Raw genomic sequence first — 13,558 nt, 5'->3', positions numbered from 1 at the left:
GGCGGAAAGGGCGGGGCAGACACAGGGAATGGGGACAAGGCCAGGGCAGCAGGAGGAGGAAGGGTAAGAGCAGGAGAATATGGGGGGGGGCAGGGGAGTGGTGGTGACAAATGATGCATCACTCCATTTAGCTGTGTCACAAGGCCTGTGTCACAGATGAGGAAACTGAGGCACAGGGAAGCTGTGCATGTTGTCTGAGCTCACGCAGCTGGCAAGGCATGGGGCAGGGTGAGTCAGCTACAGACTCAGTGCCCTCATAACCAGTGTTGTGCTTGGCCGCCCCACCCACCCGCACCTGCCCCCACCTGGCTGACAGGTAACTCCCCTGGAGTTGACGGAGCCCATGTAGGGATGTGGCAGCTCAGACCGAAGGGGAGGACTTCTTAGAGTCCTCTTTTTCCTTTTATGCTCTGACCTTAGACACAGTTTATGGAGTCATGGGCCGAGCTGGAGAGCCTGGTCACTAATGAGAGGTAAGAGGTCCTGGTGGCCTGTCTGCACCCGGGTTTGAGCCAACTCCAACCTGGAACTCCATGGGAGGAGGGCCTCGCTGCCTGCATAATCTGGTTGTTCCCTCAGAGGACCAACCCCCATGGGACCCCATACCCATATCCCCCCTGCAGCATTCTGCCAGATCCCCCCATCCCCGTGCCTCCCCCTCACCTTATACAGGTAGATCTTGCTCTCAGAATTCTTGAGCTCCAGCTCCAGGTCAAACGTGGCGACCCCCTCCTTGGTGACCCTGATGTGTCTCAAGTTGGAGATGGCGGTGACGTACTAAAGGGCAGACAAAGCCACCAGGGCAGCTCTTGGGGCTCTCTCGGAGCACCCTAAAGCCCACAGGCCCTCGTACTCTCCTGGGCCCACACTGTCCCCGCCCCCCATGCGTTTGCCCATTTCACAAGCAGGGAGACGGAAGCCCTGTGTAGAGGAACTTCTCCAAGGTGGGAGCTCAGGTCAGAAAGGCCACCGAGAAAGGACTCCAGGTATGCAGGCGCCCTGAGAGCATGCGAGGGAGTGTCCATTCATCTGTTCTTGCACATGGTAAACCTACTGTGTGCCAAGCTCAGTGCTGGATCCTGCGTTATAGCAGAGGAGAAGGCCTGGAGGAGAAAATGTCGGGGCCCTAGTGGGGAGGTTTGGGGAATCACCTTCAAAGTGATGAAGCATTACTTTCAGGTTAAGAAAAGCTGGTTGATTTCCATCTCTAGGAGGAAAATTACACTTGCCCTATAGCTGCGTTAGACACAGGGATGAACTTCCTATAAGTTTACAAGACGCTGGACTTAGAGTGCTGGAGGGACCTGGATGTCTCCATCCCTGAAGACTTCAAGATAACAACAGGAACCCTCGTCTTGGTGGTGGCCGTGGTGATGAGGATGATGACAGCTGACAGTAAGCCTTCCCAAGTGTCAGGCACTCAGCCAAGTGCGTTAGTACAGTTTCTCCCTTCTCTCCATATCCCGACGAGGCAGGCATGACTATAAACACGTTTTTTGTTTGTTTGTTTGTTTGTTTGTTTTTTTGAGAGAGATTTTTGCTATAGGAAGTGTGTTTGCTAGAGAGACAGAGAGACAGAAAACAAGAAATCATCCCTCGAGGGGGTGGCTACACTGCAGTCTTTTCTCCTCCATTAAACTCTTGGGATTTGGGGCATCTGCACACATGTCCGGTGTGAGTTTCAAGACACCAGGTCCAGGACTCGAATGGTGGTCATCCACATGGGCGTCCAGCACCTTAATCACCACGCCACCTGCTGGCCCCCATAATCACCATTTTATAGAGAAAATCAAGATGCTGAGGCCCTAACTTTTCCAAAGCCCCCAAGTTTAGTAAGTACCAGAACCAGGATTCTAAGTCCGGGTGCCAGCTCGGAAGCCTGGGTGCCCAGCCGCACACCTCACTGGGGGCAGATGGAGGTGGCCCCTTGACCGTGTTTGGTTTCCCGAGGCCTGCTGGAAGCCCACCTGCAGGTGTGAGACCAGGTGAGGCTCATGTGCTCAGGTGTGTGTGTGGGCGGGGGTACCTGTGCCATCTTGTCCTCCCGCTCCTTCTTCATCTCCTGCAGCTTGCGCAGCATGCCGCGGTAGTCCACGATGCCGTACTTCATGCAGATCTGCTCGTAGTCCTTCCGGTCTGCCGTCATCAGCAGCTGCCACACCTGCTCTGGGTCCATCTTCTTCTCGGGGGCTGGAGGCGGAGCCCTGGGGAACAGGCTGGCCGGTCAGAGGCCGGAGGAGCCCCAGCTGTTGGCCAACTGGCCCTTGTGCCCCAAGGGCTCCTGGGAAGCTGCACTTGAGAGACTGAAATTTCTGGGCCTGACCACCGTTGGGTCGGGGAGGATGATGAGCTGGCCAAGGTGAGCCTCACCCCTCAGCTCCGGCTTTCAGGGGAAACTGCTCCTAATTTCTGAGCGAGATGTCTCAGGGGAAGGTAGACTGGATTGTTCTGTTGCTTTAAAAGAATTTAAAAGACCAGCAGTTAGCATAATGGCTGTGTTGCTGGACTCTCATGTAGGTGACCACAATTCGAGTCCTGGACCCGGGGGCTTAAACTCCCGCCCGGCGCATGTGTGTGTGTGTGTGTGCCCAAGATCCCGAGAGGAGAATGGAGGAGAAGGGATTGCGGCATGGCTATCCCCCCAGGGGGTGATTTTTCGCTTTCTGTCTCTCTGTCTCTCTCTGTATTTCTGGCAAGCACGTGTGCCCTATAGCAAAAGAAACCTCCCCCCCCCAAAAAAAAAATCGCTGCTTTTTTTGGACTGCCCCATTTTGCACAGGAGGGAAGCAGGACCAGAGAGGAGACACGATTGACTCACGATAGAGCTTTAAAGTGACAGAGCTGGATCCAGAATTCCCACCTGCCCCTCTCAGCCTGACTCCCTGCCCAGTCAGCTCACGGAAGTAGCAGGGAACAGGCACTGTGGGAGCCTTTGAAATCCTCCATGCATAGGCCCACACCCACCTCTTTTTCAGCATCTTCCGGAAGTCCATCAGCTCCTTCCTGAGGTCTAGAAAAGGAGCAGGAACGAGGACCTGGTCCCAGGCGGGATGTTGAGGCGCTCAGGCAGGGCCTTTCTGTGTGGTTGGTGCTAACAACCTAGCTTTCAAAAGGGGCTCTCCCACAGACCGGTGCGGACTCACAAGGTATCGTGGGAGATCGACCAGATAAGGAAGGCAAGGAGTAGCCCATTCTCCAAAGGCCCCCGGGGATTTCAGACAAATCCACCTACCTTCTTGGGGTTCCTTGTGTCTCTTCCGGTTCTTCCGAAAACCAACTGGACCATCCAGGGAGGAGAGGATGGAGTTGACGTGGACAGGCAGAGAGAGAGGCAAGACTCACTGTTGGTCTTCCTGAGCCCCAGGGCCCTGACTGCCGTGTCCTCTAAGGCATGGCAACATCCCAGTGTGAGGGGCGGAGCTTTGATACTCCGGAACCTTGGTTTCACCAAGGAAAGCCAACCTGAGTGTCGTCTTGCACAGGCCAGGCCCCTCACATGTCCACAGGAGCCAGGGAGGTGGCACAAGTGAATGAAATGACCACCGTCAACCACAACAAACAAGAGCCTCAAAAGGGCACCTGTTCTGTCTCTCTGCCTGAGAGTTGCTATTTTGGGGGACACACCCAATATTGCCAGACATGTCACACTGCCATTGGCTGGTCCTGAAGCCATTCATGAGCCTTGTCTTCATCATCTGCTTCCACTAGGGGCTGGAAAAGCTGAATACTTGCCTACCCCGTGTCCCTGGTAACTAGCAGTGGCCACATGACATGGTTACAGTCAGTGAGACGTAATAAGCAAAAGCTCCAAGGAGTTTCTGAGAAAGCTTTTGCTTCCTTGATAGGAGGGGCAGGTATACCTGGGGCTACTTCTTTCCCTGTCCTCCTGCCTCAAACATGGATTAAGTTTGGGTCTGCAGCAGCCAGCTGTGACCATGAGCTGATAAACCAACCTGCTAAGGATGGCAGAGTGGGGACACAGAAGGACCCCAGCCCTGCGAAGTCCTGAGCTGGGTATGAGCCCTGGACCCCCATCTCGGGGCTTCTTACTAAAGGAAGTAATCCATGTCTTTATATATATCAGGCTACTCTTGGTAGGATTTCTGGTACTTGTAAGCAAATCAATTTTAAGTGTAACCAATTCAGAGGTTAGATATGTGTTCTCACGAGAGATCTACCTTCTAATTCTCACGTGTTGATGATGCATTTTTCAAACTGAAGACAGCACACAAGCCAAACAACACGTGTCTGAGAGAGGATTTGGCCTTTGTGCTATCTGTGCGTCCCCCCTGATGAAGGCCTATACGAAACATCTGTTGCCCATGGAGAAACTGAGGCCCAGAGAGGACAAGGAAGTCCACCGAATGAGTCAGCAGGACTCAGGATGAGAAGCCAGTGTCCAAGTGCCAATCTCACTCCACTTGGCCTCAGCACCAGCCAAGGGGTGCCCTTTTAATCACCTGCAGGTTTAGGTAAGTGGCCGAAGCCACAGACTCTAGCATGGGGGAGACAGCAACCTCAGTGTCCTCCCTCCCATGTCCAAGCAGCCGTGTGGCCTCCAGTTCCTCAGAGGGCTCTCTTTTATTTATTTCTTTGTAATTGCCAGAGGACACACACACTTGCCAGGGAGAGACAGAGAGACAGGAAGAGGATAAAGCACTCCTATGGGGCACAGTCATGCTGCAATCCCTTCTCCACTTCCCCAAACTGTCGGGATTGGGGGCACGCACCCACACACACCCCACATGTTTTTCAAGCTGCCTGAGCTGGGATTTGAATCCCAGCCACATGGTCAGCCATGTCGCCATCACAAGGGCACGGGGTCAGTGCCTTCAGAGAGCTCTCTGAGGGGAAAGCTGACATCCTGTGCACTGATGACAGGGTCGGGGACAAGCCCACCTTCGATGACCGTGAGCCTTGCAGAGCACGTGGCCTCCCCGTACATATTCACCGCTGTGCAGCGGTACAGGTCCGTGTCCTCGCCCGTCAGCTTGTTGATCTGCAGAGAGGCCAAGGGCAAGGGGACAAGTTATCACTCGCCTTCCTCCATGGTTGGGGGTGTAGAGATGAATAAGTCACCATCCTTGTTCTCATGGAGTTGCAAACCCCAAAACTAAAGCCTGGATGGGGGCAGGGGCAGATGCACCCACTCTCTCCCATCAGAGGCACTGGAGTATATCCAAAAGAACTTACTCCGGAGGGCAGAGGGACTTGGGCCTGAAAATTCTCTCCGTCAATTGTATGGGATCTTCAAAATGTTCACGGAAAAGGGGTATAGTGAAAAAACTATGCGTGAATTTTATTTTTTTGGTACCAAAATAAATTCCATTTTTCTGTGAACTTTTCGAAGTCTCCTTTATTACAAGCTGTGAGACCTTGGATATGTTATCTCACCTTTCTAAAGTTTAGTTTGTTCACTTGTATGATGGTCACAATTAAATCATATAATGAATATTAAATGTTGAGCCCAGAGCGTGGCACATGGCAGGTGGTCCATGGTTGCTGATTATAATATTAATATTACTAATATTAAGCAAGATTGACTGACTACTCAATTATAAGCCAGGCATTACTTTACATAAACTATTAATGTTCATAGCAACTTCTTAAAGTAAATATTACAGGTTGAGCATCCCTAAGTCAAAAAACTCCAAAATCGGAAACTTCATCTGATGGCACAAGTGGACAATTCTACACCTGACCTCATGTGACAGGTCACGGTCAAAACTCTGCAATGGGGACCGGATGGTGGCATCATGGTCAAACAGGACACTCTGCAAAGCAAACTCACATGAGAAGGTTGGCAGTTTGCATCCAGAGATCTCCCTGAAAAGGCTGGGCATGTGTGTGCCCGTGATCCAAGAGAGCTGAGGCTGGGGGTGGGGTCACAACCCTGTTGAAATACTTTACTTCTGTGTCTGTCTCTCTCATTCATGGATAAGTAAATTTTAAAACAATAAAACAAAACACTGCAATACAAAAATAGTATATAAAGTTACCTTCAGGGTAAGGTGTGTATGAAACATAAATGAGTTTTTTGTTTAGACATGGGTCTCATATGTTGTTATGTATGTGCAAATACTCCAAAATCTGAAAAATATCCAAAATCCGTAACAGCGATCCCAAGCATTTCAGATAAGCAATATGCAGCCTATATTATTATATCAGTTTATAGAAAGGGAAACAGACGTAGGGAGAGGTGAGTAACTTTTCAAAGCCACAGTGGTGGGCCTGGGATGGTAACCCAGGAGTCTGACTCCAGAGTTTGAGCTGTGAAACTCTGCCTAATGCCACTCCCAGGTTATCTGCAGAGATATCTCTGAGCCTGCCAGATCCACTCCTGGCTCGGTCAAACTTGAGCCACAGGATGGAGTTGAATGGCCTCAGTGGACTCAACTTTAGGAATATCTCTTGCTCCTCTGGGAACTGGAGACACCAAGGAGATGGTCAAGGGCACAGAAAGAGATGTGCGGACCCTGTCAGAGGAAGAGCTATGGCTCCTACCTGCAGCACGTGCTCCTTGCTGCCAGGGGCCGAGGAGATCTGGTACTTGCTGGAGTTACTGAGGTCACCTCTGGAGCTCTGCCAGTGCACCTCGGGTCTGGGCTCCCCGCAGACCACAGCCCGAAAGATGGCATTTCTCCCTGTAGCAGGAAGAGACAGGCAGGGGACTGACAAGCTGGGGGAGGATGGCATCATCCTTAGAGATGTTCATTTCCATCATCCCCCTGCCCGATCCAAGAAGGGTGTCGGGCCTCAGTCTCCTGACTCAGGACTGCAATGTCAAATGACAGTAGCAGTTGCCTGGCACCCAGAAAACAGTTCTGCCTGGCTCTTGTGTTGCAGAAGCCAGGGGTCCAGGGCACAGATGCAACTGGACCGTCCACTGAAAAGGGAGCAAGCAGGGCTTGGGTGGGAGAGAGGCGTTTCTCAACAGTGGGCGGGTAGGAAGTCAAGGCTTTCCCAATAGCGGAGAAAGGTGACATCTGCAGGTTCCATTTCTGCTCTCTAGTTACCTTCAGGGTAAGGTGTGTATGAAACATAAATGAGTTTTTTGTTTAGACATGGGTCTCATATGTTGTTATGTATGTGCAAATACTCCAAAATCTGAAAAATATCCAAAATCCGTAACAGCGATCCCAAGCATTTCAGATAAGCAATATGCAGCCTATATTATTATATCAGTTTATAGAAAGGGAAACAGACGTAGGGAGAGGTGAGTAACTTTTCAAAGCCACAGTGGTGGGCCTGGGATGGTAACCCAGGAGTCTGACTCCAGAGTTTGAGCTGTGAAACTCTGCCTAATGCCACTCCCAGGTTATCTGCAGAGATATCTCTGAGCCTGCCAGATCCACTCCTGGCTCGGTCAAACTTGAGCCACAGGATGGAGTTGAATGGCCTCAGTGGACTCAACTTTAGGAATATCTCTTGCTCCTCTGGGAACTGGAGACACCAAGGAGATGGTCAAGGGCACAGAAAGAGATGTGCGGACCCTGTCAGAGGAAGAGCTATGGCTCCTACCTGCAGCACGTGCTCCTTGCTGCCAGGGGCCGAGGAGATCTGGTACTTGCTGGAGTTACTGAGGTCACCTCTGGAGCTCTGCCAGTGCACCTCGGGTCTGGGCTCCCCGCAGACCACAGCCCGAAAGATGGCATTTCTCCCTGTAGCAGGAAGAGACAGGCAGGGGACTGACAAGCTGGGGGAGGATGGCATCATCCTTAGAGATGTTCATTTCCATCATCCCCCTGCCCGATCCAAGAAGGGTGTCGGGCCTCAGTCTCCTGACTCAGGACTGCAATGTCAAATGACAGTAGCAGTTGCCTGGCACCCAGAAAACAGTTCTGCCTGGCTCTTGTGTTGCAGAAGCCAGGGGTCCAGGGCACAGATGCAACTGGACCGTCCACTGAAAAGGGAGCAAGCAGGGCTTGGGTGGGAGAGAGGCGTTTCTCAACAGTGGGCGGGTAGGAAGTCAAGGCTTTCCCAATAGCGGAGAAAGGTGACATCTGCAGGTTCCATTTCTGCTCTCTAGACAACCGTGGACAGGAATGGCTGTTTGGCAAGAAGTTGGTCCTGAGACAGGGGCTCCAGCCTCAGGTGCGACCCCATGCTCCAGACCTGGCACATCTCGGCCTCCCTCAGGAACACCTCGGTAGACAGCAAGACAGAGTGAAGGCTCAAGGGCCCACCCACATTTTGCAAGACCTTGTTTCAGATGTAGAAAAATGAAGCATCATTATTGTACTTAGAATGTTGTGAACTAGAATTTATCGCAGGAATTTATATTAGGGGAAAAAACAGCAATTCCCACTTTCCCCTGACAAGCCTTTGTTCCCCTCCTCCCTTTCCTGGGCATTTTTCTCCTGGGACTTTCTTTCTTTCTTTCTTTCTTTTTATTTATTTTTTTTATAGAGAGGTTTTTGCTATAAGGCTCATGCACTCGCTGTCGAAACAGAGAATCAGAAATCACCCCTCAGGGGCTGTTCATGCCGCAATCCCTTCTCTTGAAATTTTGAGCATGTATGTATATATGCCCACTGTGAGTTTTAAGCCTCATGGTCCGGGACTCGGACCTCAGTTGATTATGTGGGAGTCCAGCAACATAACCATTATGTCATCTGCTGGTCCCATCTCCTGGGACTTTTTAGAATGGCCTTGTGGAGCCCAGCCCATGAGCCACTGGGATGGGGCTGTCTGGAAGCAAGGGTTAGGAACTAATGGAACCATTAACTAACTCCGCGTTAACGTGCCTCTCTCCACAGTGGCCTTGAGCGGCGGAGGGAAGGAAGGACTAGAAAACGCCAGCACCTCTCCCTGCTCCCCAGTGTAACTCCTTCCTATCCTTGCCCCAGAGATTTCCCACGTCAGCAGAGCACGGTATCTCCTCTTCCACTTTACCCGTTCTCCACCCCAGGTGCCTTCATGAGACATGGCCAGCCTGGTGATGGCCCTAGGGACTGGGTGCTCAGGAAGGCAAGTACCCACACCTGCCCCTGTGCATGCCAGGAAGCAGTAGAGTTGGAATCTAGCCAACCCTTGGCAGCTCCCCTGCAGGGCCTCACCCTCCTGCAGAGCCAGGGTGATGGGCTTCTGCTGGAAGTCTGGTGTGCTGCAGCCCTCAGGAATCTCCTCCACCAGCTGCCGGATGCTCACCCCTGGGATGGAGGACTTCTTCAGAGGCTTTCCTGGAGAAGGTAGGAGAGAGGAGATGGGCCCCAGCCCTTTTTCCCTCTTGGGCAGTTGGCCCTTCAGCAGAATGCAACATGCACCCACTCTCCCAAGGTGCAAGGCCCCCCTGCTCTCTCCTGCTGTCGCTGTTGGGCAGGATCATCTGTCCTCCCTCTGTCTGTGAACGGGTGCCTTTTAATCTCCCGTGGAACTCTGGCACTGGCCTTCCCCAGGTATGAATAGAGCCTCTAGGAAGAAGACCAGGGGCGCTCCAGGCAGGGGGTATCCTGGGTAGGAGGCAGGTCACTGGGAGAAAGCTTGGGAAGGGAGAGTGGAAAGAGATTCCTCCTCAGGAAGCAGGAGCCCATGTGGGAGCTCAGCACCCCAAACGTGGGAAACCAAATCGACATCCAAAGCCCAAACTGAAAAAGCAGAGACAGGTGCATTCCCAAAGACCTCTGGCCCCTGCCGCTCCCTCCTCTCCACTCTGGTGAGGAGGGCCAGGAGGGGCTGAGGCAGGGGCTGGGACCAGGGCTGGGGAGGGAGGCGGCTCTTCTCTCACCTGCCATCTTTGTCTTTGGCTTCTCTGAGGATGGGAATTGCTCTCCTGAGAACCGAAGATAAAATCGTGTGGGAGAAGTCCAAGCTGGTCCTCCCCCACACACCCCTCCCACACCGTGCATCAGCTCCTGGTGGAACTCTGGGCCCAGTGACCGCTCAGAGGATAAGACACGGCCTTCCTCCAGCGGAGCAAATCAAACACTCGGGACTCTTCCAGCTGTTTAACAGCCTCATCCCCTAGACTTCGGAATGTGAATTCTCTAGGACATTCTCTGAGCCTGCTGGCTCTTCTTTCAACTCTGAGAAGTTCTTAGCAGGCCTCAGGAGGCCTCAACCTCCATCCTCAGCCAATCAGGAATCCTTCAGATCACAAGGTCTGCAAGCAAGAGCCCCGACTTGGCTGCAGGATCCCCATAAATCCATCTGCTCCCCTATGGAGCCAGTGAATTATAGTGTCAGGTGAACAAGATGGTTTCCAGCCTCTCCCAACTACTACCACCAACTCCCCCAGGCTTCCTCTCAGTGGCATCCCTCTGTTACGGCTGATGGGGAGTCCCACACGAGGAGTGGGGGGTCGGCTCTCAGAGAGGATGAGAGTCATGAATGGGCAGGGGTGGTGGGGTCTTGGATGAATTCTCCAGCAACCCCATCTCTTGTGCAGTTGGCCCATGGCCAAGCGGTTCCCTTCCGGGGACTCCATCAAGGGGCCCTGTTACACACGAAGGAGCAAATTACTCCCTCCAACTGACATGCCTCCATTTCTCAACTGCCCACCCGCTGGTTCTTCCGGCCCCAGGCATCCCCTCTGCAGCCTAGCCGCTGCCCCCCAGTGTGCCGGAATGCCATGGAGCGCCAACCGCGTGCTGGAGCGGTCACAGGCTCCGCGGCCACTGGCCAAAGGGAGTCACGAGGGAGGGCGGGGAGGAAGGGCAGCTGCCAATAGAGGATGCCCTGACTGGCCACAGCTGAGAGAGAGGGGACAGCAGAGCCCTTGTCCTGTTCGCCCTCCAGTTCAGCTGTCTGGTAGAAGTACATTGACACCTTCCGTGAGGCTGACACTGGAGTCCGTTGAGTCCAACATGGCTATCTTAGTCATCATCCTGTCATGGTCACCATCAGCTATCAGCCTACGGCTTGGGCTACTGTCACACGTGAATACGCACAATGCTGACACGGCACTTCTCCATAGCCTCCTGCTCATGGGAGACAGAAGCAGAACTCTTGAGGGGAACTTAGGGCTCCAGTGCTTAGCCATCCACCCTCTGGACCTTTGCCCTCTTCCAGAATAAGCCAGGTCTAGTACAGGGTCAACAATGAATAAGAGAGCTTTCTGGCTGGGGACTGGAGAAACGAGGTCTCAATTGGAAGAGTAAGAAAATGAATTCTTGCTTCCCTCATTCACTTCCACCAGGATCTTTATTCACCTTAGCACCAAACAGCTCCTTGTGTCTCACTTCAGCCTTCCCAACAAGGCTCTCAGCCCTAGAGTCCAGGCTGTGTCTCCCTGGCCTCTCCCCAGGACCCCTGGCCCTCTCTCCCCTGGCCCCACTTGCAGTTAGGTTCTTCAGACCCAGTTCCTCAGTAGCTCCAACTTCTCTGCAGGAAGAAATTGTACCAGATGGGGCAATTGCCTTGCCCCCGGTATTCAGCAAGCTGCAGCAAGGCCTTATTCTGGACGGAGGTCCTTATTCTGGACAGAGGTCCTTATTCTGCACTGAGGTCCTTATTCTGGATTAAAGTCCTTATTCTGGATGGAGGTCCTTATTCTGAACTGCCTGTGAGATTCTTAATCCAGTCATCGTATCAAATCTTAAGTCAACCAATGCCTAGAATATCAGAGCCAGACCAGAATCACCCAGACAAGATTCCCTGAAATGATCTCCAATTATCTTGAAGTCACCCGAAGAGGACATGCATGCACGCCCGAGTGTGATCAGCCAGCCAGGGAACGTTCCCCAGGCTTCCCGGCATCTCATACCCACCGCCCGCCCAGTTTACCGAGTAGAAAAGCTAGAGAGCAGGCCAGGGTCTCCATCTATGCCCTGCCCTGGCCCGGGTGAGCAGCCAGGTGTGCAACTCCCACTTACCTGGGTGCACAGCCGGCCTCTGCCTCTTGCCCACTCCCTCCTCCCTGTTTCCAGCTGCTCTTGCCGCCAAAGGCTCTGAACAACTGCTGGTGGCCAGGCGGCTGGAGCAGATGTAGGTCACTGCAGAGTCCTGGCTCCCTTGGCCCCTCCCACTCACCCCGCCTCCCTCCTTTCCAGTCCAGGCTTGGCAGGGCAAGGCCCCCCAGGGCTAATGTCCCAGCCTGAGAGGTCAGCGAAGGAAGGGTCCTGTGACAGCAGCCCATCCAGCTCCTCGCTTGCAGAGCTAAAGCTCTTACCCAGGTTGGCTGAGTGTGTTTGCACTACAATGCCCATTTACACACCCCTCTTAGCAGCGTGTTTTCATCTTCCAAAGCCTCAAGTTTTCAGCTAAGCTGGTCCCTTGGGATCCTTGGCAGTGTAAGTCACACAGACACATAAGGCCACTGTCCTCTTGAGAATCACAACCCAAAGTGATGGCAACAGGCAACAACCTTTGAGAGCTGGTCACAGATCCAGAGAGACAGGAGGCGTGATCCCACAGGCTCTGCAGTGGGACTGCACTCCACTGAGCAGGCAGCGAAGCAGAGATCCTGGGAACTGCATAGCCAGGAGGCCTTCCAGAGACTGTGAGCTTGTCAGGAGGCCTCTGTTGTTGTTTTAAAGCCAGAGGGCACATGCACAAGCATGACAAAGAGAGACAGAGACAGAGAGAGAGACAACCTCCTAGTGGGGTCCTGGTCACACCACACTCCTTCCCCTCCTATTCTCCATCCTGTCAGGGCACGCATGTTTATCTGGTGTGTTTTTCAAGCCAACAGGGCTGGTACTTGAACCCAGGTTGGGTAGCATCCAGGTTCCCCGTGCAGTGCCTACCCACTGCGCTATGGGGCCGACTCTCAGGAGCTTTTTTAAGGGAGAGAAGGGGCAGCCAGGCCAGTTGGGTAGGGGCTGATATTCACAGGGCAGATGGTCAGGTTTTGAGGAGGCCTGGATGGAAGGTGGAAACTGGAAATAGGATGACTGCTGACAGATCTTAAGGAGAACAGAGGGCAGGCCAGGCCTGGGAGATGAGGCCTTCAGGCCACTTGGTCTGCTGTGTAAGAGCCACCTGCTCTCTCCTTAAGGACAGATGGAATTGTCACTCCCTGTAAGTGAGGCTTGATCAAGGATTACAGGAGCGACCTCTGCGTGTTGGTGAGGTGTTTGACCTCTTACCCACGTGTTTGTATGCACACACATGCACTTGTGTGTCCACCTGTGTGTTTCCAAGTGTCAAGGGCTGGTTTTACAGCTATTCAACAAACACGTGTTGAACACCTGCCCTGTACTGGGCACTGGGAACACAAGGGGAGGCGAATGATAGGGTCCACCCCTTATGAAGCTCACAGTCTAAGGGGGACAGACAGACATTAACTATCCGGTTACAGACTGAGAGGCAGGCTCTGGAGGAGTTGACAGCTGGGGAGCTGGAGGTTGGAGAGCCAGGGAAGGGGATGGGAGATGAGTTTGCTCTGTCAGGCTTCTGAAGAACTTGGGCTCTAGCTTATGGGCTATTGCTACTGAGGCTTGTTTAAGCTGCAAGGTAGCAGGATCCAATTTGCATGAAAAATAAGCAAACAAACAAAAATTCCCTCTGGCTGCAGGGAGGGAGAAGGGACCGGAGAGGGAGGAGGAACCAGAGGGGGAGGAGTGAGAAAGGAGTCTAGCTTCCAGGGGAGTCCAGTCTCCCCCAGGTGCTCCTGGGC

General features: G+C 53.0%; 1 protein-coding gene across 1 annotated transcript in view; it reads right to left on the bottom strand.

Annotated features, from left to right (window-relative positions):
• IGFN1 (immunoglobulin like and fibronectin type III domain containing 1) overlaps positions 1–9,734 on the bottom strand; it is a 46,503-nt gene extending 36,769 nt beyond the window's left edge. Inside the window, 8 exon segments of the mRNA XM_027774556.1 lie at positions 664–777; positions 2,027–2,204; positions 2,965–3,010; positions 3,233–3,277; positions 4,900–4,999; positions 7,522–7,661; positions 9,060–9,182; positions 9,728–9,734. Coding sequence (XP_027630357.1) covers positions 664–777; positions 2,027–2,204; positions 2,965–3,010; positions 3,233–3,277; positions 4,900–4,999; positions 7,522–7,661; positions 9,060–9,182; positions 9,728–9,734 — 753 coding nt within the window.
• Between the last annotated feature and the right edge of the window lie 3,824 nt (positions 9,735–13,558).

This window comes from Tupaia chinensis, unplaced genomic scaffold, assembly GCF_000334495.1.
Source record: "Tupaia chinensis unplaced genomic scaffold, TupChi_1.0 Scaffold000453_2, whole genome shotgun sequence".
Taxonomy (NCBI): domain Eukaryota; kingdom Metazoa; phylum Chordata; class Mammalia; order Scandentia; family Tupaiidae; genus Tupaia; species Tupaia belangeri.
This window is presented reverse-complemented; position numbering and strand designations above follow the sequence as displayed.